This window comes from Nerophis lumbriciformis, linkage group LG27 (assembly GCF_033978685.3).
Source record: "Nerophis lumbriciformis linkage group LG27, RoL_Nlum_v2.1, whole genome shotgun sequence".
NCBI classification, from domain to species: domain Eukaryota; kingdom Metazoa; phylum Chordata; class Actinopteri; order Syngnathiformes; family Syngnathidae; genus Nerophis; species Nerophis lumbriciformis.
Window position 1 is genome coordinate 29863466 of NC_084574.2, and position 27381 is coordinate 29890846.

A 27381-nucleotide genomic window follows, 5' to 3' on the forward strand; every position below is an offset into this window, starting at 1 on the left:
GTGTTACCTCTCATCTCAATTACAGAACATGTACAGCACCTTTCATGAATACTTGTATGTACAACACCCAAAACCAGTGAAGTTGGCACGATGTGTAATTCGTGAATAAAAACAGAATACAATGACTTGCAAATCCTTTTCAACTTATATTCAATTGAATAGACTGCAAAGACAAGATATTTAGTGTTTGAACTGAGAGACTTTTTTTCTTTTTTTTCAAATAATCATTAACTTAGAATTTAATGGCAGCAACACATTGCAAAAAAGTTGGCACGGGGACATTGTTAACATTGTGATACATGGCCTTTCCTTTTAACAACACTCAGTAAACATTTGGGAACTGAGGAGACCAATTTTTGAAACTTTTCAGGTGGAATTATTTCCTATTCTTGCTTTATGTACAGCTTAAGTTGTTCAACAGTCCGGGGTCTCTGTTGTGGTGTTTTAGGCTTCATAATGCACCACACATTTTCAATGGGAGACAGGCCAGTCTAGTACCCGCACTCTTTTACTACGAAGCCTTGGCATTGTCTTGCTGAAATAAGCAGGGGCGTCCATGATAACGTTGCTTGGATGGCAACATACAGTCGTGCTCATAAGTTTACATACCCTGGGAGAATTTATGATTTATTGGCCATTCTTCAGAGAATATGAATGATAACATAAAAACCTTTCTTCCACATATGCTTAATGGTTGTGTGAAGCTATTTATTGGCAAACAACCGTGTTTTACTCTTTTTAAATCAAAATGACAAAAGAAAGTACCCAAATGACCCTGATCAAAAGTTTACACACCCCAGTGACTTTGATCTGATAACGTGCACAAAAGTTGACACAAACAGGTTTGAATGGCTAATCAAGGTTCCAATCCTCACATGTGACATGTTTGTTTGTAATTAATGTGTGTGTATAAAAGGTCAGTGAGTTTCTGGGCTTCTGACAGACCATTGCATCTTGCATCCAGAAAAATGTTCTGCATGGTCGAGTCGCCAGAAGAAAGCCATTTCTGCGCAAATGTCACAAAGTATCCCGCTTACATTACGCCAAACAACACAGAGACAAGCCTTAAAACTTCTGGAACAAAGTAATTTGGAGTGATGGCTTTCTCCTGCCGACTCGACCATGCAGCCCATTTTTCTTCAAGTGCCTCCTTATTGTGCATCTTGAAACAGCCACACCACAATTTTTCAGAGAGTCCTGTATTTCAGCTGAAGTTATTTGTGGATTTTTCTTTGCATCTCAAACAATTTTCCTGGCAGTTGTGGCTGAAATCTTTGCTGGTCTACCTGAATCACTCATTTTCCACTTCTTAATCTGCGTTTGAACACTGCTGATTGGCATTCTCAATTCCTTAGATATCTTTTTATACCCCTTTCCTGTTTTATGCCGTTCAATTACCTTTTCTCGCAGATTCTTTGATAATTATTTTGCCTTCCCCATGACTCAGAATCCAGAAACATCTGTGCAGCACTGGATGAAAGATGCAATGGTCTGTCAGAAGCCCAGCAACTCACTGACCTTTTATACACACACATTAATTACAAACAAACATGTCACATGTGAGGATTGGAACCTTGATTAGCCATTCAAACCTGTTTGTGTCAACTTTTGTGCATGTTATCAGATCAAAGTCACTGGGGTATGTAAACTTTTGATCAGGGTCATTTGGGTATTTTCTTTTGTCATTTTGATTTAAAAAGAGTAAACACAGTTGTTTGCCAATAAATAGCTTCACACATTAAGCATGAGTGGAAGAAAGTGTTTTGTGTTATCATTCATATTCTCTGAAGAATGGCCAAGAAATCATAAATTCTCCCAGGGTATGTAAACTTATGAGCACAACTGCATGTTGCTCCAAAACCTGTATGTATCTTTCAGCATTAATGGCGCCTTCACAGATGTGTAAGTTACCCGTGCCTTGGGCACTAATACACCCCCATACCATCACAGATGCTGGCTTTTGAACTTTGCGCCTATAACAATCCGGATGGTTCTTTTCCTCTTTGGTCCGGACGACACAACGTCCACAGTTTCTAAAAAACAATTTGAAATGTGGACTTGTTAGACCACAGAACACTTTTCCACTTTGCATCAGTCTATCTTAGATGAGCTCGGGCCCAGCAAAGCCGGCGGCGTTTCTGGGTGTTGTTGATAAATGGCTTTCGCTTTGCATAGTATAGTAGATCAGATCAGATCAGATCAGATAGGTCTTTATTGTCATTGCACAAGTACAACGAAACTTTGTTTTCAGCACGAACCCGTTCAAGATTAGACAAACAAACAGTGTACAGGGTTACAGAACAGGAACGCTGATGGGTCGCCATAAAGCGCCCCGTAAAAGATGGGAAAAAGGTAAAACGCTGGGGAAAAAGATGAGTAAAAAAATACTTGTACTTTGGGAGCCCAGTCTGGAGTGGGAAAAAACCTCAGTACTAGTAGAATTTTAACTTGCACTTACAGATGTAGCGACAAACTGTAGTTACTGACAGTGGTTTTCTGAAGTGTTCCTAAGCCCATGTGGTGATATCCTTTACACACAAATGTCGCTTTTTGATGACGAAGGTCCATAATATCATCGCATAAGTGCAGTGATTTCTCCATATTCTCTGAGCCTTTTGATGATATTACGGACCGCAGATGGTGAAATCCCTAAATTCCTTGCAATATGTTGTTGAGAAATGTTGTTCTTAAACTGTTGGACAATTTGCTCACGCATTTGTCCACAAAGTGGTGACCCTCGCCCCATCCTTGTTTGTGAATGACTGAGCATTTCATGGAAGCTGCTTTTACACCCAATCATGGCACCCACCTGTTCCCAATTAGCCTGTTCACCTGTGGGATGTTCCAAATAAGTGTTTGATGAGCATTCCTCAACTTTCGCAGTCTTTTTTGCTACTTGTGCCAGCTTTTTTGAAACCAGTTGCAGGCATCCAACTCCAAATGAGCTAATATTTGCAAAAAATAACAACGTTTTCCAGTTTACACATTAAGTATCTTGTCTTTGAGTCTACTCAATTGAATATAGGGTGAAAAGGATTTGCAAATCATTGTATTCTGTTTTTATTTTCGATTTACACATTTTCACTGGTTTTGGTGTTTGAATTTCTGACAGCACCACAGTATATCTGTGGTGTTTGGTTGCATCCAATAATATCTGAAAATGTTGCTAGATAGTTTAGCAACTGTCAGTATGTTTCCATGCACTAAATTAGCCAGATTTTTCAAATAAGTTGGTGTCATCTATTTTCACACCCACATGTGAAGTTATTGCTCCATCTTAAATTTGACTGTTTGTCATACGCTGTGTGCCTCTCGTACACTAGCGGGCAATTGTGGTCATTTCAGTTTGTTTAGCTATATGGTAACGTAAATTGAATAAGAGAATGCTACATGCTAATAAGCTAGCGCTAATAGGCTCCGGGTCTAACGGATAACTACAAAACTTGTGGTTATTATGATCATCAGACACATACCAAAAAAAAAATCACTATTTTGGTGTACTGCTTTGACTATTTACTGTTAACATGTTTATGTATAATATTTACTAGTAACACTTTTAGTACTGTTAATTCGCAGTGAAATATATCTTAATTGCATTGTCTAAATTGTTGAATATGGATGTTTGATTTCTACAACATGAAAAACAATTTTGTTGTGCATGATTTGAATGAATGAGATCAATGCAGTCTTGAAGTCAAGTGATCTACCGCTATTAATTATTAAAATACACATTATTTTTACTCTGTATTAATTCCATTGTGCGTACAAAAAAAGGTTTAGTGACTATTTAATGTAGGTTTTTATTTTCTTATATACTAAATTAATATTGACTTATTTCAGCATCTATATCCTCACTTTGTATGCTTCTGTGATGACGTAAATAGTCCCCCCAAGCCAATGTTCTTCTTCGCCTGTGAATAATGTAGCAGCGTGTTCGTCATCCATGGAGATTGGTGCACAAATAACTAACTACAAGCCAGAGTAAACTAAAATTCTCATTTAAAAAAACAAAAAACAAATCAGATTAAGATGTATCAATGTGTTGTAGAAAGCTTACTTCGAACCAAATTATTTAAGTAATCAAACTAATTTAGCGCATGGAAAAGTAATGTGATTCCTGCTCCCGCTCCTTCTTCTTATTCTCTGGCAGACCAGGTGCATATGAGATGTAATAATAAGCGGAGTCACAATGCCATCTTCTGTACAGAGTTATAGAGACAAGGTGCATTCATAAACAGTCCCATTATAATGTGCTCATGAGCGATGGTGTAACTGGTGGCACCAAATCCAACTGTGGCTGTCCAAATCTATTCCACAATTAAACATAATAATATAATAACAATAATAATGGATTAGATATGGGAAATACTGCTTTTCTCAGCGCAAACATGTTTCAGCTACAAAATATTGGACATGATTAACTTCTCAAAGCCCGTAAGTGGCATGTTTCCAAAGTGGCATCTCTCAGCGTTCGCATCAGCGACTTTAGGCTTGTCTTTTTTTTAAAAGTCGCTTCCGAAATCCAATCAGTCACGGGTTGTAAATTATATAGGCTTGTTTTTGAACGCGTAGTAACTTATTTGGGCTTGCTTTTTTGTCTGTGCTGCAGGTAGTTCCTCTTGACTCCACCTCCATTTCCTGGTTATTGTGCCCGCCTAGTATATCGACTCGGCACGCCCCAAGCACACGTATAACCTATGAACAGTAGAGATTAATTCATGACTGTTTAAAAGAGGACGGTATTCTGCGTCGTTCCTCTTTAAAGAGCTATTTAGAAAAATTGGCTTGTTGTTATGTGTACTTTTTTTAAAGTAAACCAGTGGTAACTCATTTGCTACATTGGAAACAAGCATTCGATCAGAATTTTTCAAATGTAAACATCCAACCAATGTTATACTCTATTCATGGGATTTATTCTGACATTTGTTTGGTATGTAATTTATTGTAAACATTCCATAAAGTGGTGCAATACTGGCATATTTGAAAGTGATATCTATATAGTTGAATTTTCCCTCATCTAAAAATAGTGGCAGCACATCGCAGTCCTTCATTTTTACTTTACTTTTGGTATTATTCTCAACTTTTCTTGCTTTTTTTTAATCACTTATCTTTTCCATAAACCACTAATTATGGTTCTTGGGCACTTTTGTGTGTTTTTGTTACTTTTCTTTTTCTTATCGGGCCGTTTTGTGTTTGGCTTCGATCAGTTGAGCAGCCGGCCCTTTGTTTACACACGCGAGGAGCTGTTTGCGCTGTCCTTAACAGCGCTATGGGGATCGCCGCCGAACATTCCTGTGGAACTACGGAAAAAGCGCCGGGGATGCCGTGCCGGCACAAATATGAAGGAGGGGAGGAGGAAATTTAAGCCTGCAATTCCCTCTGTCCTCATAGGGAACGTGCGGTCTTTGGCGAATAAAATGGACAAATTGTTCGGGCTCGTCCGAACTCAAAAGGAGTACGCCATGTGCAGTATCATGTGCTTTACGGAGACTTGGCCACAGAGCGTCTCTACCCGGGTTCACAACCTCACGGGCGGACAGAGACACACTCCTTAGCGGTAAGAAGAAAGGCGGTGGGATTGCCATCTTGGTGAACGAGAGGTGGTTTAATCCTGGACATGTTACTGTAAAGGAGTATGTTTGTTTGCCGGACATCGATCTTCTGGCTGTTGGAATTCGACCATATTATTTGCCAAGGGAGTTTACTTCCGTAATCTTCATCGGAGTATACATCCCTCCTTCTACAGACGTGGCTGCTGCTTGCGACACCATTTTTTTTTTTTTTAACAATTTCCCTTGTGGATCAATAAAGTTGGTCTAAGTCTAAGTCTAAAAGCTATGCACATTTACTGTAATCATTTCCACACGAAATGTTTGTTAGAAACATATCAAAAATAAGAAGAAAATGGACACATTTTTAAAATGTATACAAATATAACTACAATTAAAAAAAAGGAAATGTTTCACGGTCCGAAAACACATTAAGACAAATAAATGAGCTCAAACAGCCCCTTAGGTAAGAATACACATTAATCAGGGTTTAAGTTTTAAAAATGATTTATGTTAACTGTGTTTATAATTGTAATGCAATAATAAAATTATCTGTCACAATGTGGGGGGTGCGAGATCTGCCAGCACTGGTTGGCAATATGCACTTTCTGCTTTCATTCTTTAAGTCAGCCATTTCTTTCCACACTGGTTAGTCTGGACAGGATTTTGCTCCTCCAGTGGGACAATCCATATGAAGTTATGAAGGGTTTTGATGCTGTAGAGGCAACAACAAAAGGATCCTGCCACACAACACACTGGAACTGACTGCTCACCTCTCCAACCATTTCCACTGCAGGAAGCGAGAGAAGTACATGGACTCCTGGTAGGATGAAAAGGGAGCTCCACTTAGATAATCACGAACTATTCTGTGGGGGAGAGAGAAAAGTTTTGAATGATTTCATGTATTTATTACGAAACATTAGTGAAAGTGTGTAAAAAATATATGCAGAAAAAAACTGTAGAGAATGCCCACAATTACATATTCTCTTAAATCAGGGGTTCCCTAACTTTTTGACTCGGGGGATTGGATTGGATTAAAAGAAAATTGGCCCGGGGGCCGGGCTGTGTGTGTTTATATATATATATATATATATATATATACCGTATTTTCCGCACTATAAGGCGCACCTAAAAACCACAATTTTTCTCAAAAGCTGACAGTGCGCCTTATAACCCGGTGCGCTTTATTACGATTCATTTTCATAAAGTTTCGATCTCGCAACTTCGGTAAACAGCCGCCATCTTTTTTCCCGGTAGAACAGGAAGCGCTTCTTCTTCTACGCAAGCAACCGCCAAGGAAAGCACCCGCCCCCATAGAACAGGAAGCGCTTCTTCTTCTACCCGCCCCCGGAAGAAGAAGAAAAAACGCGCGGATATCACCGTACGTTTCATTTCCTGTTTACATCTGTAAAGACCACAAAATGGCTCCTACTAAGCGATCCGGTTCATAAAAAGACGCAATCTCTCCATCCGCACACGGATTACTACCGTATTTCACAGCAACTGAACCGCACTGTGGAACGGGAGCACGTACGGTGAATATTCGCACCACAGGGAATGAGAAGTCATCCTTCACTGTGGTTCTAGCTTGCCATGCTAACTTCCACCCGTGGTGATATTCAAAAGGAAGACCTTGCCAAAAGAGACCTTTCCAGCCGGCGTCATCATAAAAGCTAACTCGAAGGGATGGATGGATGAAGAAAAGATGAGCGAGTGGTTAAGGGAAGTTTACGCGAAGAGGCCGGGTGGCTTTTTTCACACAGCTCCGAAGGCGAACACACCTTCACTAAGACGGGCAGACAGCCTCGGACGACATACGCCAACATTTGCCAGTGGATCGTAAATGCCTGGGCAGATATTTCGGTCACAACTGTGGTCCGAGCTTTCCGGAAGGCAGGATTCACAGAACAACAGCGACACTGACTCCCGATGACTTCTACGAGACGGAACCGGCCATTTTGGATACCACGCTTGCGCAACTTTTCAATTCGGACACCGAAGACGAAGAATTCGAAGGATTTACGAATGAAGAATAACTTCAGAAGGTGAGCGCTATGTTTGTTTTGTGTGTTGTGACATTAACGTTCGAGCAACATTATGTTACTATTGCTCTACACCATTTTGAATTTTACTATGTTTGTGATTGCACATTTGCGTACATTTTGGGACAGAGTTGTTAGAACGCTGGTTTTCAATATATTATTAAAGTTTGACTGAACTATCTGACTGTTTTTTTGACATTCACTTTAGCGCAGCGTTTTTTTGACATTCACTTTAGCGCAGCGTAGGCGCGGCTTATAGTCCGGGGCGGCTTATTGGTGGACAAAATTATGAAATATGTAATTCATAGAAGGTGCGGCTAATAATCCGGTGCGCCTTATAGTGCGGAAAATACGGTATATATATATATATATTACTCACGCACTATTTGACTAAAAGAGTGCGCCGCGTGTGCACGCTCGCCCGACGCTGCAGCGTGAGCGCGATGATGTCACGTTATCGATGGGAAAATGCATTATTAGACAATATGATTTGCCTGAGCGACTAGGAGACCCCGAGAGTAACAAGCGGTAGAAAATAGATTAGAAAGGACAAATAAAATAAAAAAACTTGAGACTTCCCGCGGGCCGGATTTTGGACGCTGGTGGGCCGTATTCGGCCCGTGGGCCGCTGTTTGGGGGCCCCTGAGCTAAACTTTAGCGTTGCCGGGTATTTTTTTCTATATTTTTATTGTAATATTTTCAGAATGTGTTTCTTCTATTTTTGGCTAAAGTAAAACAGAGAAAACAATCTGAAGTTGTCTTAATTTTTTTTTGTTTTAAAGGGGAACATTATCACCAGACCTATGTAAGCGTCAATATATACCTTGATGTTGCAGAAAAAAGACCACATATTTTTTTAACCGATTTCCGAACTCTAAATGGGTGAATTTTGGCGAATTAAACGCCTTTCTATTATTCGCTCTCGGAGCGATGACGTCACAACATGACGTCAGATCGGGGAGCAATCCACCATTTTCTCACTTTCGTCGGTGTGTTGTCGGAGGGTGTAACAACACGAACAGGGACGGATTCAAGTTGCACCAGTGGCCCAAAGATGCGAAAGTGGCAAGAAATTGGACGAAATTTGTTCAAAATACGAGGCTGTGGGGAAAGCCGACGAAACGGTCAGTCGTTTGTTCCACACACTTTACCGACGAAAGCTATGCTACGACAGAGATGGCAAGAATGAACCGAAGATGATCAAGAGAAGAATATCGACCCTAGCTTCCCTGGCCTGCTGACATCAACTCCAAAACTGGACAGATCAGCTTTCAGGAAAAGAGAGCGGATGAGGGTATGTCTACAGAATATATTAATTGATGAAAACTTTATTCATTACTCGCGGTTTTACGTAAATTATTATACATAAACTGTGTTTACCAATAATTTAGCTTAAAAACATTTATTTTTTTCAATCATTCGAGTACATTCGGGTAGTCTTGTGTAATGCAGTACTTTGTGTCTATTTAGGCATGGTTAACCTGAGTGCTGAAATCGTGGAAAAATATATGTTCTTAGCGCGCCTGAAATGGGCTGTCTGCACTCTCAAAGTGCATGTTGTTGCCAAATGTATTTCATATGCTGTAAACCTAGTTCATAGTTGTTAGTTTCCTTTAATGCCAAATAAACACATACCAATCGTTGGTTAGAAGGCGCTCGCCGACTTCGTCCTCGCTTTCTCCCGTGTCGCTGGCTGTCGTGTCGTTTTCGTCGGTTTCGCTTGCATACGGTTCAAACCGATATGGCTCAATAGCTTCAGTTTCTTCTTCAATTTTGTTTTCGCTACCTGCCTCCACACTACAACCATCCGTTTCAATACATGCGTAATCTGTTGAATCCCTTAAGCCGCTGAAATCCGAGTCTGAATCCGAGCTAATGTCGCTATATGTTGCTGTTCTATCCGCCATGTTTGTTTGTGTTGGCTTCACTGTGTGACGTCACAGGAAAATGGACGGGTGTATATAACGATGGTTAAAATCAGGCACTTGGAAGCTTTTTTTAGGGATATTGCGTGATGGGTAAAATTTTGAAAAAAACTTCGAAAAATAAAATAAGCCACTGGGAACTGATTTTTAATTGTTTAAACCATTCTGAAATTGTGATAATGTTCCCCTTTAATGCCATGATTGTAATAGTCCGGCCCGCGTGTGCACAGATTTATCCCTCCATGCGGCTCCTGAGCTAAAATGAGTTGGACACCCCTGATGTACAGTATTACAGTATATGTAACTGCTACAGCAAGAAGAGGGGAGCATAAACTAGAGAGTAGACCCAGCAGAAAATAGACATTATAAACAAAGAGAGGTAGCTAACATAGAAGCGGTCGGACAAATAAAAAAGTAAAAACTTGAGACTTCCCGCGGGCCGGATTTTGGGGATCCCTGTCTTAAACAGTTAAAGCATTTGGTTAATTGGCTGTATGCTGTTGGAAAAGGCGGAAAACAAAAACTCTTCTGGAAGGTGTCAAGTTATGACTCATTGGCCTGACCCTGCACATCGGTCATGTTTGTGATGTCTTTAGATGCTTTGACTACATGCTGATTAAAACAACAACAGGGTCAAACAAACCCTAATGGTGTAATGATTGCATGGCTCCTTGCTTCTACATTTAACAGATTGCCATATGAACCATCTGAAGTGTCTCATTTTCCAAAAATATGTTCAAAAAGTCAAATTGGCCAGGAAGACTTCCCCTGGCACATACTGTTTTAGGATTACTTCATCGCTAAAGATCATGAGGAAACTGTGGCAGTTCTTGGCTAAATAATGGTGGAGAGTTTCCACAAAGGGGCACCCAGTGCTTTGTAAAAGCAAACACGGTTATGTCATCACAAAACCTAGTTTCATACAACATAAACAGAAATCTCTTTGGGATAGAACTCTACTCTTTGCAAAAGGCTTTTGTCTCGGACTGTGCTTAATACACAAACAGCACATTTTAGGCATACCGGGTTATTGTTGCAGTTGAAGTTCAGTCGTCGCAGCTCAGTTATTAGGTCAATAAACATGACGTTGTTTTGGAGCAGGGCTGTCAAACTCGTTTTAAAATATATTCCCGCGTGAGCCGGACTGGTAAAATCATGGCATAATAACTTAAAAATAAAGACAACTTTAGATTGTTTTTTTTGTTTTACTTTGGCCAAAAATAGAACAAGCACATTTTGAAAATGTACACATGACAAATAATCCTCTTGGCAAAACACTTCAAGTTAGTTGAAAATTCTGAGGAAAAAATTGGTGCAGTTTCAAAGACACCATGAAGAACACAATGCACTTAGACTTTGTCTCAGTGTATTTACAAAGCCATTAAACTTTAATCACTTCCTGTTCAACATTCTCATGTTGGCAGTTCACCATTGAAGACCTGTTTGCAAAAGCAACCGAGTGTTTCCTCAAACCCCCACATTGGTGACATCTGCAACTTCCACAACACATTCATTCATCATCATTCAAATGTTACACTTATAAACAAAACAATCAAATTGACACCAAAGTAACATAACTACAATCTTAGCCGACGTGAACATGGTAGATTTAAGCATAAAATAAAACAGAACAAACAACAAATGTAGAAACACACATTTTTACAATGGAGTTCAGGGTGTGCATCGTGCCGTCAACCGATTGCGAGCGCTGCATGGAACTCTAAAAGTATTTGCATCTTACCGTTTCATTATCTTATCCGTTGAGTGGATAATTTACGATGAAAGAATGTATTGTGCGTCAATACTAAATCAGTCTGCCGCCATCTGCTGCCAGCCACAACAGGAGCAGCTGATTGCTTGCACCTGCGCTGATTGTGTTGCTTAAAGTCAGCTGACACATCATCTTTAAACAGTGTCATGTGTGATGCGGGTTACACTTGAATTGCTATTGCAACATCCAGTGGACACATTTAGAACAGCAGATTATTTCACTAAAAAATTGCAGGTAATTTTTATACTTATCAAACTCATTTTGCGGGCCAGATTAAACTTGTTTGTGTGCCATACGTTTGACACCCGTGTCTTAGCGGTTGCAGACTGTACAGACACTAAAGTGGGAAGAGTCGAGCAGAGCCTAGTTTGGGGTCCAGCCTCTGACAGACACCACTAGGAGCAAAATTAAACACAGCTACAATATGGCTATTATTGGATGAAATAATTGTGCGAGAGGAAAAGAAAAAAGGAAAGAAAAAATCAGCAGACATGTAATACGTAAATATGGTTAATATTAATGTAATACACCCTTTTGTGTTCTGTACGACAAAGTACTACGAAAATGCAGGAAAATGTCACATTTCGTTTGAACATGCATTACCATTCTTTCCTTTAGACTTTCCCTAACTGACAAAGAATCATGGATCAGAATAACGGAATTCAACGTTAAGGTTACCACAAGGAAATATAAATAGGAATGAATGACTGACTATAAATAGGAAGGAAGGAATAATGGTGAACCAACACAAGCATAAGTTGTTCCAATATTTCATCATCATATACTTCACGCTTGTTTTTGCTCTTTTCCCTTAGTTTTCCAATTAATTCTCTTATTACCTCTTTTGAAAAATTGAAAATGACAATACAGTATGTTTGGGCTGGAGTGGAGGACGGACTTACAACCAGTGTTTATGTTTATGCAAATTAGGCAGTACCATGCGTGGATGGCTGGAAAGAACTATTAAGCAGAATGCGGTTTTGGAAGGTTATCCTTTTTGGGAATTCATGTTTGTCCTTATTGCACCAATTCTATATGAAATCAACTTAGTTATATGATAATTAGGCTCATAGAGTTTGATTTAAATATGACTAATGTTGATGATAGACATACTGTACTACAACATTAGCCCTATATTTAATAGAATAGTAATACATTTTCAATCCAGACGGTGATCCTGATTATCCCCAAAATCTAATCGGTGGTTCCTTATCCCATTTCTGACATTTCCTGAAAGTTTAATCAAAATCCGCCCAGATCTTTTTGAGCTATGCTGCTAACTAAAACAGACTCCCAGTGAATATACAACATACTAGTGAATATACAACATACTAGTGAATGTAATCAATCGAATAAAAATGGAATTGCCTTATCCGTGCGTGTTTGTTTTGTTCGTCTGTTGCTTCCAGACTGACAGGAGGGTTCACTCTGTGTGGAACAAAATAAACAGCGTGAACCCTATTGTCAATCATCAACTCTCTTTTTCTCTGCGGGTTAGCATACACACAGCCATGTAACGTAAACGTAAGGTAACATAGTAGAAATCATCTGGCTCACCCCCAAAACTTAATGACTTGTGCCTTATACCATTTCTGACATTTCCTGAAAGTTTCATCAAAATATGCACCAAACATTTTGAGTTATGTTGCTGACAAACAGACAAACAAACCCCGGCGAATGCATAACCCCCTTGCCAAGGTAATTAAAAAAGGAAGTCTGAACAATTTTCCTGATTTGTTTGGTGTCACGGTGTGTAAATAGGGGTTACGTTTTTGGCAGTGAAATTGAGCGTGACAAATGCGAAACTACGACACGTGATGAGAAACAAGTTCAGTCCTATAATCCCTGGTCTGTTTGCCCTTCCTGGCTCGCTGCGCCGGCAGCAGGAACACCTGCAGGCCTGAGTGTCGGTGTGTGTGCACGCTCCAGTGCATGTGTGTGAATACTGAGGCCACAGTTGTTTTCATGCCAGCCATCCGGATGATCTCCTTGCCCAATGAACTTTTTTTCCCTCCCTTTTCAATCACTTTTCATCTGCAAGTCTTTACACTTGTCTGCAAGTGTGAGTGTGTGTGTTTGTAAAAGTGCACACCAGGTGCCAGCTGTCTCGTCGTCACCAGTGACAGGATGCACACATCACAGTGTGCAAACACACACAGTCAAGGAGAGAGTGGTGGCACCAGGCTGGGATGACCCAGACTTGGTATAAAGAAAGCCTCTGACAATCATGTCTTTCATTACAAGCATTGATGCGTTCTGTAAGAGGTCGTTCAGTTAGGCTCATGCTATTTAATAAAAAAAAAAAAAGTCAAGGGTACACTTATTCATGATGAAAAATTATATCTGTCTGCGATTAATTTTGAGTTAACTATGAACAACGTGATTAAATATTTTAATCGTTTGACAGCAATAAAAAAACATAAAATTATCGGTCAGGTATAATAAATTCCCGTACAAGGTTATAAAATTAAACCACAATTTTAAGCAACAGCCGGTTTACCTAATGTAATCGGAGCTATTGACTGCACACACATTACTCGCCATCAGCCTATCGCCTATCCCAGCTGCATGATTAGCGTATTTGAATGGGGGGCGTGGACAAGGACTGTCCAGCCACTCCAACATGTGTGCTCAATTCCACGTTGATTGGGATGTACATAAGAAATGTGCTTGGACTAATGCCTACGCACACTTTAATACATCTAATGTGTTTGTGAGTACAGCTTTTTCTGGATTTGAGCAACTGAGGAAGGAAAATAATGCAAAAGAAGGAACATCATTCCTCAACAAAACTTCTGGATCTTCTGTTTCTTTATCCTTTTAACGAGCTGCACACGCTGGAAACGAGTAACAAGCACGGAATAATACGTTTATTGATAGTGCAGTGTGAAAGTCAATGTGTTGACTTTGCAATTAAAGGGGAACATTATCACAATTTCAGAAGGGTTAAAACCATTAAAAATCAGTTCCCAGTGGCTTATTTTATTTTTCGAAGTTTTTTTCAAAATATTACCCATCACGCAATATCCCTAAAAAAAAGCTTCAAAGTGCCTGATTTTAACCATCGTTATATACACCCGTCCATTTTCCTGTGACGTCACATAGTGATGCCAACACAAACAAACATGGCGCATAGAACAGCAAGCTATAGCGACATTAGCTCGTATTCAGACTCGGATTTCAGCGGCTTAAGCGATTCAACAGATTACGCATGTATTGAAATGGATGGTTGTAGTGTGGAGGCAGGTAGCGAAAACGAAATTGAAGAAGAAACTGAAGCTATTGAGCCATATCGGTTTGAACCGTATGCAAGCGAAACCGACGAAAACGACACGACAGCCAGCGACACGGGAGAAAGCGAGGACGAAGTCGGCGATCGCCTTCTAACCAACGATTGGTATGTGTTTGTTTGGCATTAAAGGAAACTAACAACTATGAACTAGGTTTACAGCATATGAAATACATTTGGCAACAACAAGGTTGATTGGCAACACTAAATTGGCCCTAGTGTGTGAATGTGAGTGTGAATGTTGTCTGTCTATCTGTGTTGGCCCTGCGATGAGATGGCGACTTGTCCAGGGTGTACCCCGCCTTCCGCCCGATTGTAGCTGAGATAGGCTCCAGCGCCCCCCGCGACCCCAAAAGGGAATAAGCGGTAGAAAATGGATGGATGGATGGATGCACTTTGAGAGTGCAGACAGCCCAATTTTCATCAATTAATATATTCTGTAGACATACCCTCAGCCGCTCTCTTTTCCTGAAAGCTGATCTGTCCAGTTTTGGAGTTGATGTCAGCAGGCCAGGGAAGCTAGGATCGATATTCTTCTCTTGATCATCTTCGGTGGCATAGGGGACGGTGTGAGCCAAGACATCCAGGGGGTTTAGCTCGCTCGTCTGCGGGAACAAACTGCCGCCATTGCTTGCCGTGCTACCGAGGACCTTTGTCCCTGAATTGCTCACACACTCCGGCAGATTCAATGAGGGTCTGGCGGCAGATTTCTTTGACTTTATCGTTGGCAATGCATCTGCTTTGAGTGTCGCAGGATATCCACACATTCTTGCCATCTCTGTCGTAGCATAGCTTTCGTCGGTAAAGTGTGCGGAACAAACGTCCAATTTCTTGCCACTTTCGCATCTTTGGGCCACTGGTGCAACTCGAATCCGTCCCTGTTCGTGTTGTTACACCCTCCGACAACACACCGACGAGGCATGATGTCTCCAAGGTACGGAAAACAGTCGAAAAAACGGAAAATAACAGAGCTGATTTGACTCAGTGTTTGTAATGTGTTTGAGAAAATGGTGGATTGCTTCCCGGTCGCTCCGAGAGCGAATAATAGAAAGGCGTTTAATTCGCCAAAATTCACCCATTTAGAGTTCGGAAATCGGTTAAAAAAATATATGGTCTTTTTTCTGCAACATCAAGGTATATATTGACGCTTACATAGGTCTGGTGATAATGTTCCCCTTTAAGTAAACGCAGTCTCAAACAAATGTAACCTGCGCAGGCCCTTTCTGACCCAACAACCACATTTCGATGTCAGGCCCCTGAGCCACGGGCTTTTGAAACTGCGGCCCTCTTTATTATGGAGTTGAATAGCCCTGGTGTTTTGTTTATTTGTATTGTACAGCGTACGAGTGGGAATAGCAGAGTAACATGCAAGCTATTTAATAATTTAAAAAAAGTAAAGAGTACACTTATTCATGGTGAAAAATTATCTTTCTACGGTTAATTTTGAGTTAACTACGAACAACAAAAAGCGTCATATGTGTGCAGAAGAAGATGAGACTTACTTGGTGCAGTCATTGAAGAGCTCCTTACAATGACTTTGCTCAAGTCTCTCCCGGCACCCAGCGACCACGTCTTGGGGTACGTCTGGCAGATGGGCTGCCGACTTGATGGGGCAACAGAAAAAGGCGATATAAAACAATGTGAAAACGGATCTAAACAGGTATCAAAGTTACTCATAAGTCAGCTAAATCAGGTATGAGTGCGTCTTACCCCATTATTGAAGTAAGTGTCTAAAACATTCAGACCGCAGTCCCTCCGCTTCTCATCTGGAGCTAGCTGGTACATAGCCTGTCAAAAGAACACACAGCAGAAATCCATGTCAATACAGACATATTTACATCTAACTATAGATAGGGGAAATGAATACATTAAAAAACAGAAGACAGGAGAGAAAAGAGACCTAAGGAGAGGTTCATAGGAAATGAGAGGGTCCTCCCTCACACTTTGCACATAAATGGGTTTTAACAGGAGATTAAATGGCAGAGTTTTGATTACTTTTTTATTATAAAAGGTGCTGGCAGACTTGATTTTTGTGTTTGTCAAGAAGATTGATTGCAATGTTCCATGTACCGTATTTTTCGGAGTATAAGTCGCTCCGGAGTATAAGTCGCACCGGCCGAAAATGCATAATAAAGAAGGAAAAAAACATACCGGTATATACTATAAGTCGCACTGGAGTATAAGTCGCATTTTTTGGGGAAATTTATTTGATAAAACCCAACACCAAGAATAGACATTTGAAAGGCAATTTAAAATAAATAAAGAATAGTGAACAACAGGCTGAATAAGTGTACTTTATATGAGGCATAAATAACCAACTGAGAACATGCCTGGTATGATTAACGTAACATATTATGGTAAGAGTCATTAAAATAACTATAACATATAGAACATGCTATACGTTTACCAAACAATCTGTCACTCCTAATCGCTAAATCCGATGAAATCTTATACGTCTAGTCTCTTACGTGAATGAGCTAAATAATATTATTTGATATTTTACGGTAATGTGTTTTCACACATAAGTCGCTCCTGAGTATAAGTCGCACCCCTGGCCAAACTATGAAAAAAATTGCGACTTATAGTCCGAAAAATACGGTAAGTGGGATACGTCCGCCGCAAGTGCAGCCTATTACCCAGCACTTCAACAAAGTTGTATACATGAGTTGTTGGCAATTTGGAGTGCATAAAATTATATTTGTAATATTATGTTCTATTACATTGCAACTATTTTCTGTTCCATCATTAAAATGTAATGTGTACATTTTATCATGTAGGTCTACCACTTACCGTATTTTCCAGACCATAGGGCGCACCGAATTATTAGGGCGCACTGCCGATGAGCGGGTCTAGTCAGGTCTTATTTCATACAAAAGGCGCACCGGATTATAGGGCGCATTAAAGGGGTCATATTATTATATTTATTTTTTCTAAATTGAAAACACTTCCTTGTGGTCTACATAACATGTAATGGTGGTTATTTGGTCAAAATGTTGCATAGATGATGTTTTACAGATCATCTTCAAGCCGCTTTCTGACAGTCGCTTCAGGATGCGCCGTTTTGTGGGTGGTCTTATTTACGTGGCTCACCTTCGGCAGAGTCTTCTCCCGGTCATCTTTGTTTTAATGACATTCAGACTTTACTTAAATCAATAACGAAGCAGCATTTCCTCATCCGTGGCTCACTAGTGCAATAACAACGCCAGAAATGTGTCTCGTGAAAAAACGTCCGACCGGAACTCTCTAATAACTAAAGTTCTTTGGGTGAATTATGTTAACTCACTACACCGGTATGTTTTAGCGCTTTCATTGCGAGTTTACTGACAGATATAAGTAAGAACTTTACACTACTTTATATTAGAAATGGCAACAGCGGAGGATGAATGTCCCATAACAATAAGATAGAGAAAAAGAAGAAGCTTATCGACTATGGCGTCGGTACCGACTACAAAGGCGGACGCGCGCAAATTTTCAGGACTTATGCAGATCCCAAATACAGATCCGCAGGTACCAGAAGGTAAGAAACGTTGCTTATGCATAATATTGCGAAACAAAACGTCAGATAATATGTCTTACCTTATACACACACCATAATAATACTTGCATGTTTAATGGGCCGACAATATATCATGCGGAGCGGCTTCAAAGCTTACCAACGTCGTACTAAAATATTTTGATAGATTTTTGAGCGCCGTGTGTAATGTTCTATATTTTCAATGGAACATACAAAATGTTGGTGTTGTTTACTTAAATCATATTGCAGTCTACACGTATCTCTTATGTGTGAGTGCCATCTACTGGTCACACTTATCATTTCACCATGTACCAAATAAAATTGCTTCAGGGTCGGTAAACACAACCAAAATTATTCCGTACATTAGTCGCACTGGGTTATAAGCCCTACTGTCAAGTTGAGAAAATGAAAGGATTTTAAGTGCACCTTATAGTCTGAAAAATACGGTATTTAGACAATTATGACAACAAAAAATAGCACTGATCTATAGTTTGTTAACAAAAAATAACTCTCTCAACGCCAGTGTACAGTGTATGAAAATATGTGTGCATGTATATGGTCATACGAAGAAATAAACTAGTTGTATTCTACATTGTTTATAACTACATTGAGTGTGCATAGAAATTAGCGTCTTCTTGGCCACTGTGTAAACACAGCAACAAGTGTTATAAACTAAGGTATATATATCTCACATGGCTGTTTTTCTTTGTGTGTTTGCTTGAAAAATGACAAATATGCTCTTCTGGGTTGTCAAGTTGTGCAATTAATAGCTGAATAGTCTGGCAAGGACATCATAAAGTGCACTGTACAGGTATCTTGCTTATTATATGGGCGATAAAATCGCGGCATTATGGTGTACTACAAAAGTTTGTTATTAAGTAAGTATTTTTCGGACATTTGGACATGATGTAAGCGACCTTTAATAGTAATAGAAATTCATTACAGTATAAGTCATTTCAAAATATTTAATGTTGCGATGATCTCCTGATGGTTAGTCTGCAGACGGCGCCTCAAGTTGGTTGTATTTCACCGGAGAAAATGGAGCCACAGGGTTTACAAGTTGTTTTGTTGTCTATGGCAGCAAAGGTGAAGTGTGTTCTTATGTGCTGTCTTCTCTTACTTCACAATGTAGAAGACATTGTATTGACGTCTTGTACCGCATCTTGTTTTCCGGGTGAAAAATCAAAACAGTGTCCGTTTTAAAGAAGCTAGTTCTGATTGGATACCCTTTGTGCTTTTCCACTCGCCCCTCTCCCACATGCAACAGTGATTGGCTAATTTCTCCCACCCACTTACAGACAAATCACAGAGGACAATTGTATATGTGTATGCCTGGGCCGATATCCGATAAGTCAATTAACTGAAGATAAGTGAAAATTAAGACGGTAAGTTTTCCAGTCTTGATAAATCGCCATGTGAACTCTGTAGAACTTGCACCTGGCTCGCTGACAACAAGCTATCCATACACTTAGGTAAAACGGAACCCATCCTGTTTGGGTCCCACATCAACCTTAAGAAAGTCAATGACTTCACTATAAAAGTGGGTGACATTGTTATCACCAGGAAGGATGAGGTCACCTACCTAGGTTCCATTCTAGAAGCTAATCTTTCCTGTGATAAAATGGCAACCAAGGTAATCAAAAAGGTCAACCAACGAGCGAGATTTCTCTATAGAATCTCCTCTCTGGTCAACAAAAGCACCATGAGGATTCTAGCGGGAACTCTCGTTCAACCCTTTTTCGATTACGCATGCACCTCCTGGTACCCTAGCACCTCCAAAACCCTCAAATCTAAACTCCAAACATCCCAGAACAAGCTAGTCAGATTACTTCTGGACCTCCATCGCAGATCCCACCTCACTCCTACCCACTTCTCCAAAGTGGGCTGGCTCAGGGTGGAGGACAGAGTAAAACAACTTGCACTGAGCCTAGTCTATAAAATCCGCTACACCTCCCTGATACCGAAGTACATGTCAAACTACTTCCTTAACGTAAATGACCGCCATAACCACAACACCAGGGGGAGCTCCACTAACCACGTTAAACCCAGATTCCGATCTAACAAAGGTCTTAACTCATTCTCTTTCTATGCCACATCAATGTGGAATGCGCTCCCAACAGATATAAAAGAAAGGGCATCTCTATCCTCCTTCAAAACCGCAATAAAAGTACACCTTCAGGCAACTTCAACCCTAAACTAACACCCTCTCCGGATTGTTAATAATCAAATGTAAACAATCAAATGCAGATATTTTTCTTATGCCTTCTGATCTCTCTCTCTCTCTCTCTATGGCCACTACTTGCTGTACATATCCTACCAAGTCAGACCTACACTGTTTCAATATCCATTTCTCTGTTCTCAGTTGTTGATGACTGATGATAACAACCAAACCTAACCCCCTTCCCACACCCCGAATTGTAAATAATGTAAATAATTCAATGTATACACCCTGATGACTATCTTGTGTGATGACTGTATTATGATGATAGCATATATGATAGTATATATCTGTATCATGAATCAATTTAAGTGGACCCCGACTTAAACAAGTTGAAAAACTTATTCGGGTGTTACCATTTAGTGGTCAATTGTACGGAATATGTACTTCACTGTGCAACCTACTAATAAAAGTCTCAATCAATCAATCAATGCATGCTCAAGAGCATTCACGCTTTTAATTGGTTGCAGCAACTATGTGTGTTTGTGCCACAGTGGAATGAAAAGAAGAGGGTAATTTCTCTTGTCCTTCATTAAGTGTCTTTGACTCTTTGTGCGGCGAGGCGGGTCCGCTTGCATCACACAGTGCAAAAAGTTAGCCCGTGCAACACACGTAGTAGCGAAAATGGACACGATGATCACAAAACCAAATGCCACCGCACCAGTGTGGGAATATTTCAGTTTTAACCTTTGGAACAAGATGAGCCTATCGACACCGAGCACCAAGTTTGCAGAATGTGCATGAATACAACAAACCTGCACGTCCATTTGAAACACAACCACCCGACAGTCTACACTCACTTTGCGTTTGGTGTACAAGGTGAGTGCAAACAAACCAGTGCGAAATGGTGTGCACTCACAGAAAGTTTGGTTAACTACATTGCCAAAGACATGCTGCCATAAACCAGTAATACTGTTGAAAACTAGCGTTTCTAGAAGTGCCGCAAATGTGTGACAGACCTTTATCATGTTGTCATGTCATGTTGGTGTTTCCCATCCATCTATCCATTTCTTACCGCTTGTCCCTTTCGGGGTCGCGGTCGGGTGCTGGAGCCTATCTCAGTTGCATTCGGGCGGTAGGCGGGGTACACCCTGGACAAGTCGCCACCTCATCGCAGGGCCAACACAGATAGACAGACAACATTCAAACTCACATTCACACACTAGGGCCAATTTAGTGTTGTCAATCAACCTATCGACAGGTGCATGTCTTTGGAGGTGGGAGGAAGCCGGAGTACCCGGAGGGAACCCACGCAGTCATGGGGAGAACATGCAAACTCCACACAGAAAGATCCCGAGCCCAGGATTGAACCCAGGACCTTCGTATTGTGAGCCACATGCACTAGCCTCTGTACTACCGTGCTGCCATGTTGGTGTTTCCTCACTTGGAATCTGGCCAAACTTCGATTTTTTTTCATATGATCTGCTTATAATTTAGTGTTTATATTGTTACTTTGCACTTTTGTTTAAAAATGTCCCAACTTGATTGTCAGTTAAGTAACGTACAACTCTACCTCTGCCTACATGTTCGATATTGAAGTGCAACTTTGTTTCTCATACTTTATTTAGCTATATTATTTATTGTTTTGTTTGTGTATATTTGAGGACCTCCAACCTTCTCAACATATTGTATTGCTTTGGGTTGTGATTTTTATTCAAGTGCAAAATTTTGCTAACAAAGTATATTTTATTGTTATTATTTGTTTGTTTTATTTAGCTTGGAGTTTTAAAAGTTTACATTTCAATAACAATGTTAAAATATACAAGAAATGACATTTGAAAAGATATACACGCATATTATATTATCATTACATCAGTGGTTGATTTGGTCTGAAAAAATAATGGCACTAATATTGTTTATCAGCAATTATTTGTAGGTCAATACATTGTCGAGCAAAATTTGGTATCAGTAGAAACTGAAATTAAGTGGTGTCGTGTACATAAAATAATTTTAAAAATTATATTTAGTTTGTTAAATAAAATGATATGGTTTATTGTAACACACAGTGTGAAATGAACTGTCTGTCATAGGATGTTGCATGCTTAATCTGCACAGACTGCAGGAAGGAGTCCACAACTTTGCATTGACATTGCCTTTCTAGATACTAGTAGGCCTACTTTACACACAACGGTGACTCAGTTGGGAAATGAATGTACAGTGTGTGAAGAAAGCACTGTTTTTGAAGAATTCTTCTGAGAATATTTTGTTCCCGACTGCACTCTGTCCAGTCTGAGTACTGAAGTGACCTGGTATGTAGGGTACTTTAGGGGTTTCCATCTTGACTTAATGGCTCACACTGCATTCTCTGTTGGTGGCTGTAATTTGCATTCCAAACAGTTGTCAAGTGTCACACAAATCAAGATGCCAATGTTTCAACAGTCTTTCAACTAGGAAAGCTAATGTGCTAATGCTTATGTCATAAATCTGTTGTAACTGTGTGAGATCATTGTTGATGACAGCCTTGAATTTGTCCAAGATTTTTTAAGGTGAGTGTATGTGAATGTGAGTATGCTGGGGCTGCCAACTTACTGAAAAATAAATGAGGGGATGACTTGTTGGCAAAACCGGTCGACGCCCTAATTAACCACCTGTAGCTTCCATGTCGGACAAAAAACAGTCTATACGCAAGGGTGTCAAACCTGTTTATATTGAGGGCCACGCCGCAGTTATTGCCACCCTCAGAGGGTTTCTAGTAACAATGAATATATATGAATTTTACTGTATAATCGCCTCATGATATTATAACACAATTGCCTATAAATGTGAGTATTGCATTTTTTTATGTACCAATTGATTGATCACTTGCTTTGTAATTATATGTAAGTCATCTATTTTTATTCTAATAGAAAAACAATATATGATAATATAGTGGCGACTTGTCCAGGGTGTACCCCGCCTTCCGCCCGATTGTAGCTGAGATAGGCTCCAGCGACCCCCCGCGACCCCAAAAGGGACAAGCGGTAGAAAATGGATGGATGGATGGTGGGATCCTTAATTTATAAGCACAATTTGTTCCACGACCAAACTTTTAACTCAGAACAATTATAACTCAAATCAGCCGCGACCATCGAAATTAATTAATTTAATCAGTGCTCAAAATACTAAAATTTTACATGGAACATGTCTTTTAAATAGAAAAATTAAGTATTAAACAATAAATACTGTTTGACAATATAATAGCATATACTACAAACAACGAAAGTATATACTGTTTCCTCTACTATTTGTCTATAGCGTCAAAATGATTCTTCATTCATCACGCCAAGCAACGTTTGAAAGTTTTACAATATAACTAAAACAATTCATACTAACTAAACCCTCCCATGTGTGATGTCTGTAGGAGTGTTTTCAAGCTTATTTGTACTTGCTATTGTAATATAATCAAGACAGCATCATTAGCATTAGCGAATGTGCTAACACGTTAACAAGTGTCTGTGTTGGCAAAAATTCAATAAACTAATGTTGAAAAAAAAAAAAAAAAAATAACAACTGTTTGTGTTAAACATTTACAAACTCTTTCGCTCCAGTATAGGTCTGCGGTTTATAGTCCGGTGCGGATAATATATGTAAAAATATTTATTTCTTCTAACATTTGGTGGGTTCGGCTTGAATACCGGAAGGTACGGTGAGTTGAATCGCCCTGCAGTACATAAACATTTTCTGTCAAAAGTGAAGGAATACATTGAGTAAGAAAAATTAAGTGCTTTATAGATATCATAAAATAATATGAAGGGCCAGATCTGACACCCAGGCTTTGAGTTTGACACCTGTGGTCTATTGTCGCTTTGGGTAAAAAGTTACCGTTAGACTCAGAAGACCAAAAGCAAGGCGGATAACTCCAGCTAGCTTGCTGAGGCCGAGGGATGACCAAGGCCAATGGAATAATGAGTTTGATAGGTGAACGATCAGCCAGGCTACTGTAGCATCGATTGGCTTAGCCTAAAACAAGCTGTAGTCAATGGAATAATGAGTTTGATAGGTGAACGATCAGCCAGGCTACTGTAGCATCGATTGGCTTAGCCTAAAACAAGCTGTAGTCAATGGAATCCGTTGATATTTTTATAGACTATTTTTGATTCTGTTTATAAATTGATTATTTTTTTAGAGAACAGTTGGCAACCCTAGTTTTGGCCCAATTTTCACAGACGGCGCTTTAGTTCGTATTGGTACCCCTGTTGCACTGATAAAAAACAAATATGGCTGCAGACAGGGAGATGCTGTAGGCCAGGGGTGTCAAACTCAAATACAGTGTGGGCCAAAATTTAAAACTGAACAAAGCCGCGGGCCAAGGTTGAACAAATTAACCTTTAACGTACCGGTACTCTACGAGCTATCGTCACGTCCGCTTTTCATCCATTCTAACATCGTTCAGACCCAGTCACAAGATATGTGCGGCTTCTGTACGCACACACGAGCGAATGCAACGCATACTTCATCAACAGCGATACAGCTTAAACTGAGGGTGGCAGTATAAAAAACTTTAACACTGTTAGAAATATACGCCACACTGTGAATCCACACCAAACAAGAATGACAAACACATTTCAGGAGAACATCCACACCGTAACACAACATAAACACAACAGAACAAATACCCAGAATCCTTTGCAGCACTAACTCTTCCGGGACGCTACAAAATACACCCCTGCTACCACCAAACCCCCCCCCACACACACACACACACACACACACACACACACACACACACCTTGTAGCGTCCCGGAAGAGTTAGTGCTGCAAAGGGTTTTGGTTTGGTGTGGATTCACAGTGTGGCGTATATTTCTAACAGTGTTAAAGTTTTTTATTCGGCTACCCTCAGTGTAACTTGTATCGCTGTTGATGAAGTATGCATTGCATTCTGATGTGTGTGCGTGCAGAAGCCGCACATGTTATGTGACTGGGCCAGCGCTCGTTGGGCTGGCTGGCTGGCGTTTGGAAGACTCTCGGAGGATCGGCGGGCCAGCTTTAGTGTTAATTTGATATCGCCTCAAGGGCCAAGTGAAATTACACGGCGGGCCAAATTTGGCCTGCGGGCCAGAGTTTGACACCCATGCTGTAGGCCATCAGTACTTAAGTGTTTGGTTTGAAAACAAGCTCAGATGAAAGAAAACTGACTGCATCATATACATTAGATGAAGTGTCCGTATTATTAATTTTAAAAATGTGCAGGTATCCCAGTACGGGCATGCCAACCTTGAAAAAAGACTAATGTGTGTTCTTTTTAAATAACTGTGATTTGCTCCTGTTTTGCTTTGCAGCATTCCTCCGTGGGCCGAGACACAATCTTGGGCCTGTGTTTGCTTGCTCCCCGGGCTGACGTGGGCTTGACCTCATGGATGAGTGCATAAAGGAAGAGGAGGGGTCTGCACTCTGACAGCCTGTCTATGTCACTAATCACCTACTTCATTGACCCAACCCCCCCACACCTAACACCCAATGTTATTGCCAAAACCAAAAAGGGACAGAGCCCTCTTCATCCTACAGGCAAGGAACATAGTCATGTTGGAACATACAAACGAAAAGACCAAAGAAATTGTTTGAAAGTTGGGCTACACGATTAATCGAAATCAGAGTTTTAATTAGTGAGATAAGGTAAACTGCAAGAGTTTGTTTTTTTCTCCGCCGTCACCGGCATTTGACTAACACAGTGTTTTTCAACCTTTTTTGAGCCAAGGCACATTTTTTGCGTTGAAAAAATCCGGAGGCACACCACCAGCAGAAAACATTAAAAAACTAAACTCAGTTGACAGTAAAAAGTCGCAATTGTTGGATATGACTTTAAACCATAATCAACCATGCATCACTATAGCTCTTTTCTCAAATTAGGTGTACTGTCATGACCTGTCACATCACGCCGTGACTTATTTGGAGTTTGTTGCTGTTTTCCTGTGTGTAGTGTTTTAGTTGTTGTCTTGCGCTCCTATTTTGGTGGCTTTTTCTCTTTTTTTGGTATTTTCCTGTTGCAGTTTCATGTCTTCCTTTGAGCAATATTACTTTGTTTTAGCAATCAAGAATATTTCAGTTGTTTGTATCCTTCTTTGTGGGGACATTGTTGATTGTCATGTCATGTTCGGATGTACTTTGTGGACGCCGTCTTTGCTCCACAGTAAGTCTTTGCTGTCGTCCAGCATTCGGTCTGTTTACTTTGTAGCCAGTTCAGTTTTAGTTTTGTTCTGCATGGCCTTCCCTAAACTTCAATGCCTTTTCTTAGGGGCACTCACCTTTTGTTTATTTTTGGTTTAAGCATTAGACACCTTTTTACCTGCACACTGCCTCCCGCTATTCCCGACATCTACAAAGCAATTAGCTACCGGCTGCCACCTAATGATATGGAAGAGTATTACACGGTTACTCTGCCGAGCTCGAGACAGCACCGACACTCAACAACAACACATCATTTGCAGAGTATAATTACTGGTTTGAAAAAAATATTTTTAACCCAAATAGGTGAAATTAGATCATCTCCCACGGCACACCAAACCGTATCTCATGGCACTAGTGTGCCGATGCACAGTGGTTGAAAAACAGTGGACTAACAGACATGTTGGCCCATCAGAATCGTTGAACTTTACGATTTTTCGTCTTTCGCTTCAAACAGGAAGAAAGATGTCTTATTATGTGCATTGCTCTCAGATCCTGAGCGCATGTATTTAACAGTAGAATTAACTGAATGCAGTGAGCCCTCTTTGCAGGCCTCCACAATCTTTGTCTCAGTGGGGGGTAGAGCTCGGCGCCAGCTATACAAACACAGGAGGAACAGACAGACAGCCTTCCTACTTGAGACTCGCCGTTGAGAAGTGCCGCAAACAAAAATGTAAGTAAAAGTCCTGTTGTGGTAATTTTTCAGCTTCAAATCAGATGGGCGATATCAACACAGACGAACGAACGAGAGTGTCGTGATCACGTGGTGGCAATAAACAAAAAGACAACGTCTGACCTCTTTTTTCTAACTGGAAAAGAAACACACTTTAAAAAGTGACATTTCTGCTTACAGAACTGAGTCTACTTTATTTTTTGTTTGTTTATTTATTTGGAATACAGTTACCGTATTTTCCGTACCATAGGGCGCACCG

General features: G+C 40.2%; 1 protein-coding gene across 2 annotated transcripts in view; it reads right to left on the reverse strand.

Annotated features, from left to right (window-relative positions):
* Window positions 1-27381, reverse strand: part of grk4 (G protein-coupled receptor kinase 4) — a 174410-nt gene that overhangs the window by 43424 nt on the left and 103605 nt on the right. For both annotated transcript variants that reach the window (XM_061988186.1, XM_061988187.1), the window contains exons 4-6: window positions 16287-16364; window positions 16079-16179; window positions 6323-6415 (exon numbers count right to left, since the gene is read on the reverse strand). In XM_061988186.1, coding sequence (XP_061844170.1) covers window positions 6323-6415; window positions 16079-16179; window positions 16287-16364 — 272 coding nt within the window. The remainder of the gene's footprint in view (window positions 1-6322; window positions 6416-16078; window positions 16180-16286; window positions 16365-27381) is intronic.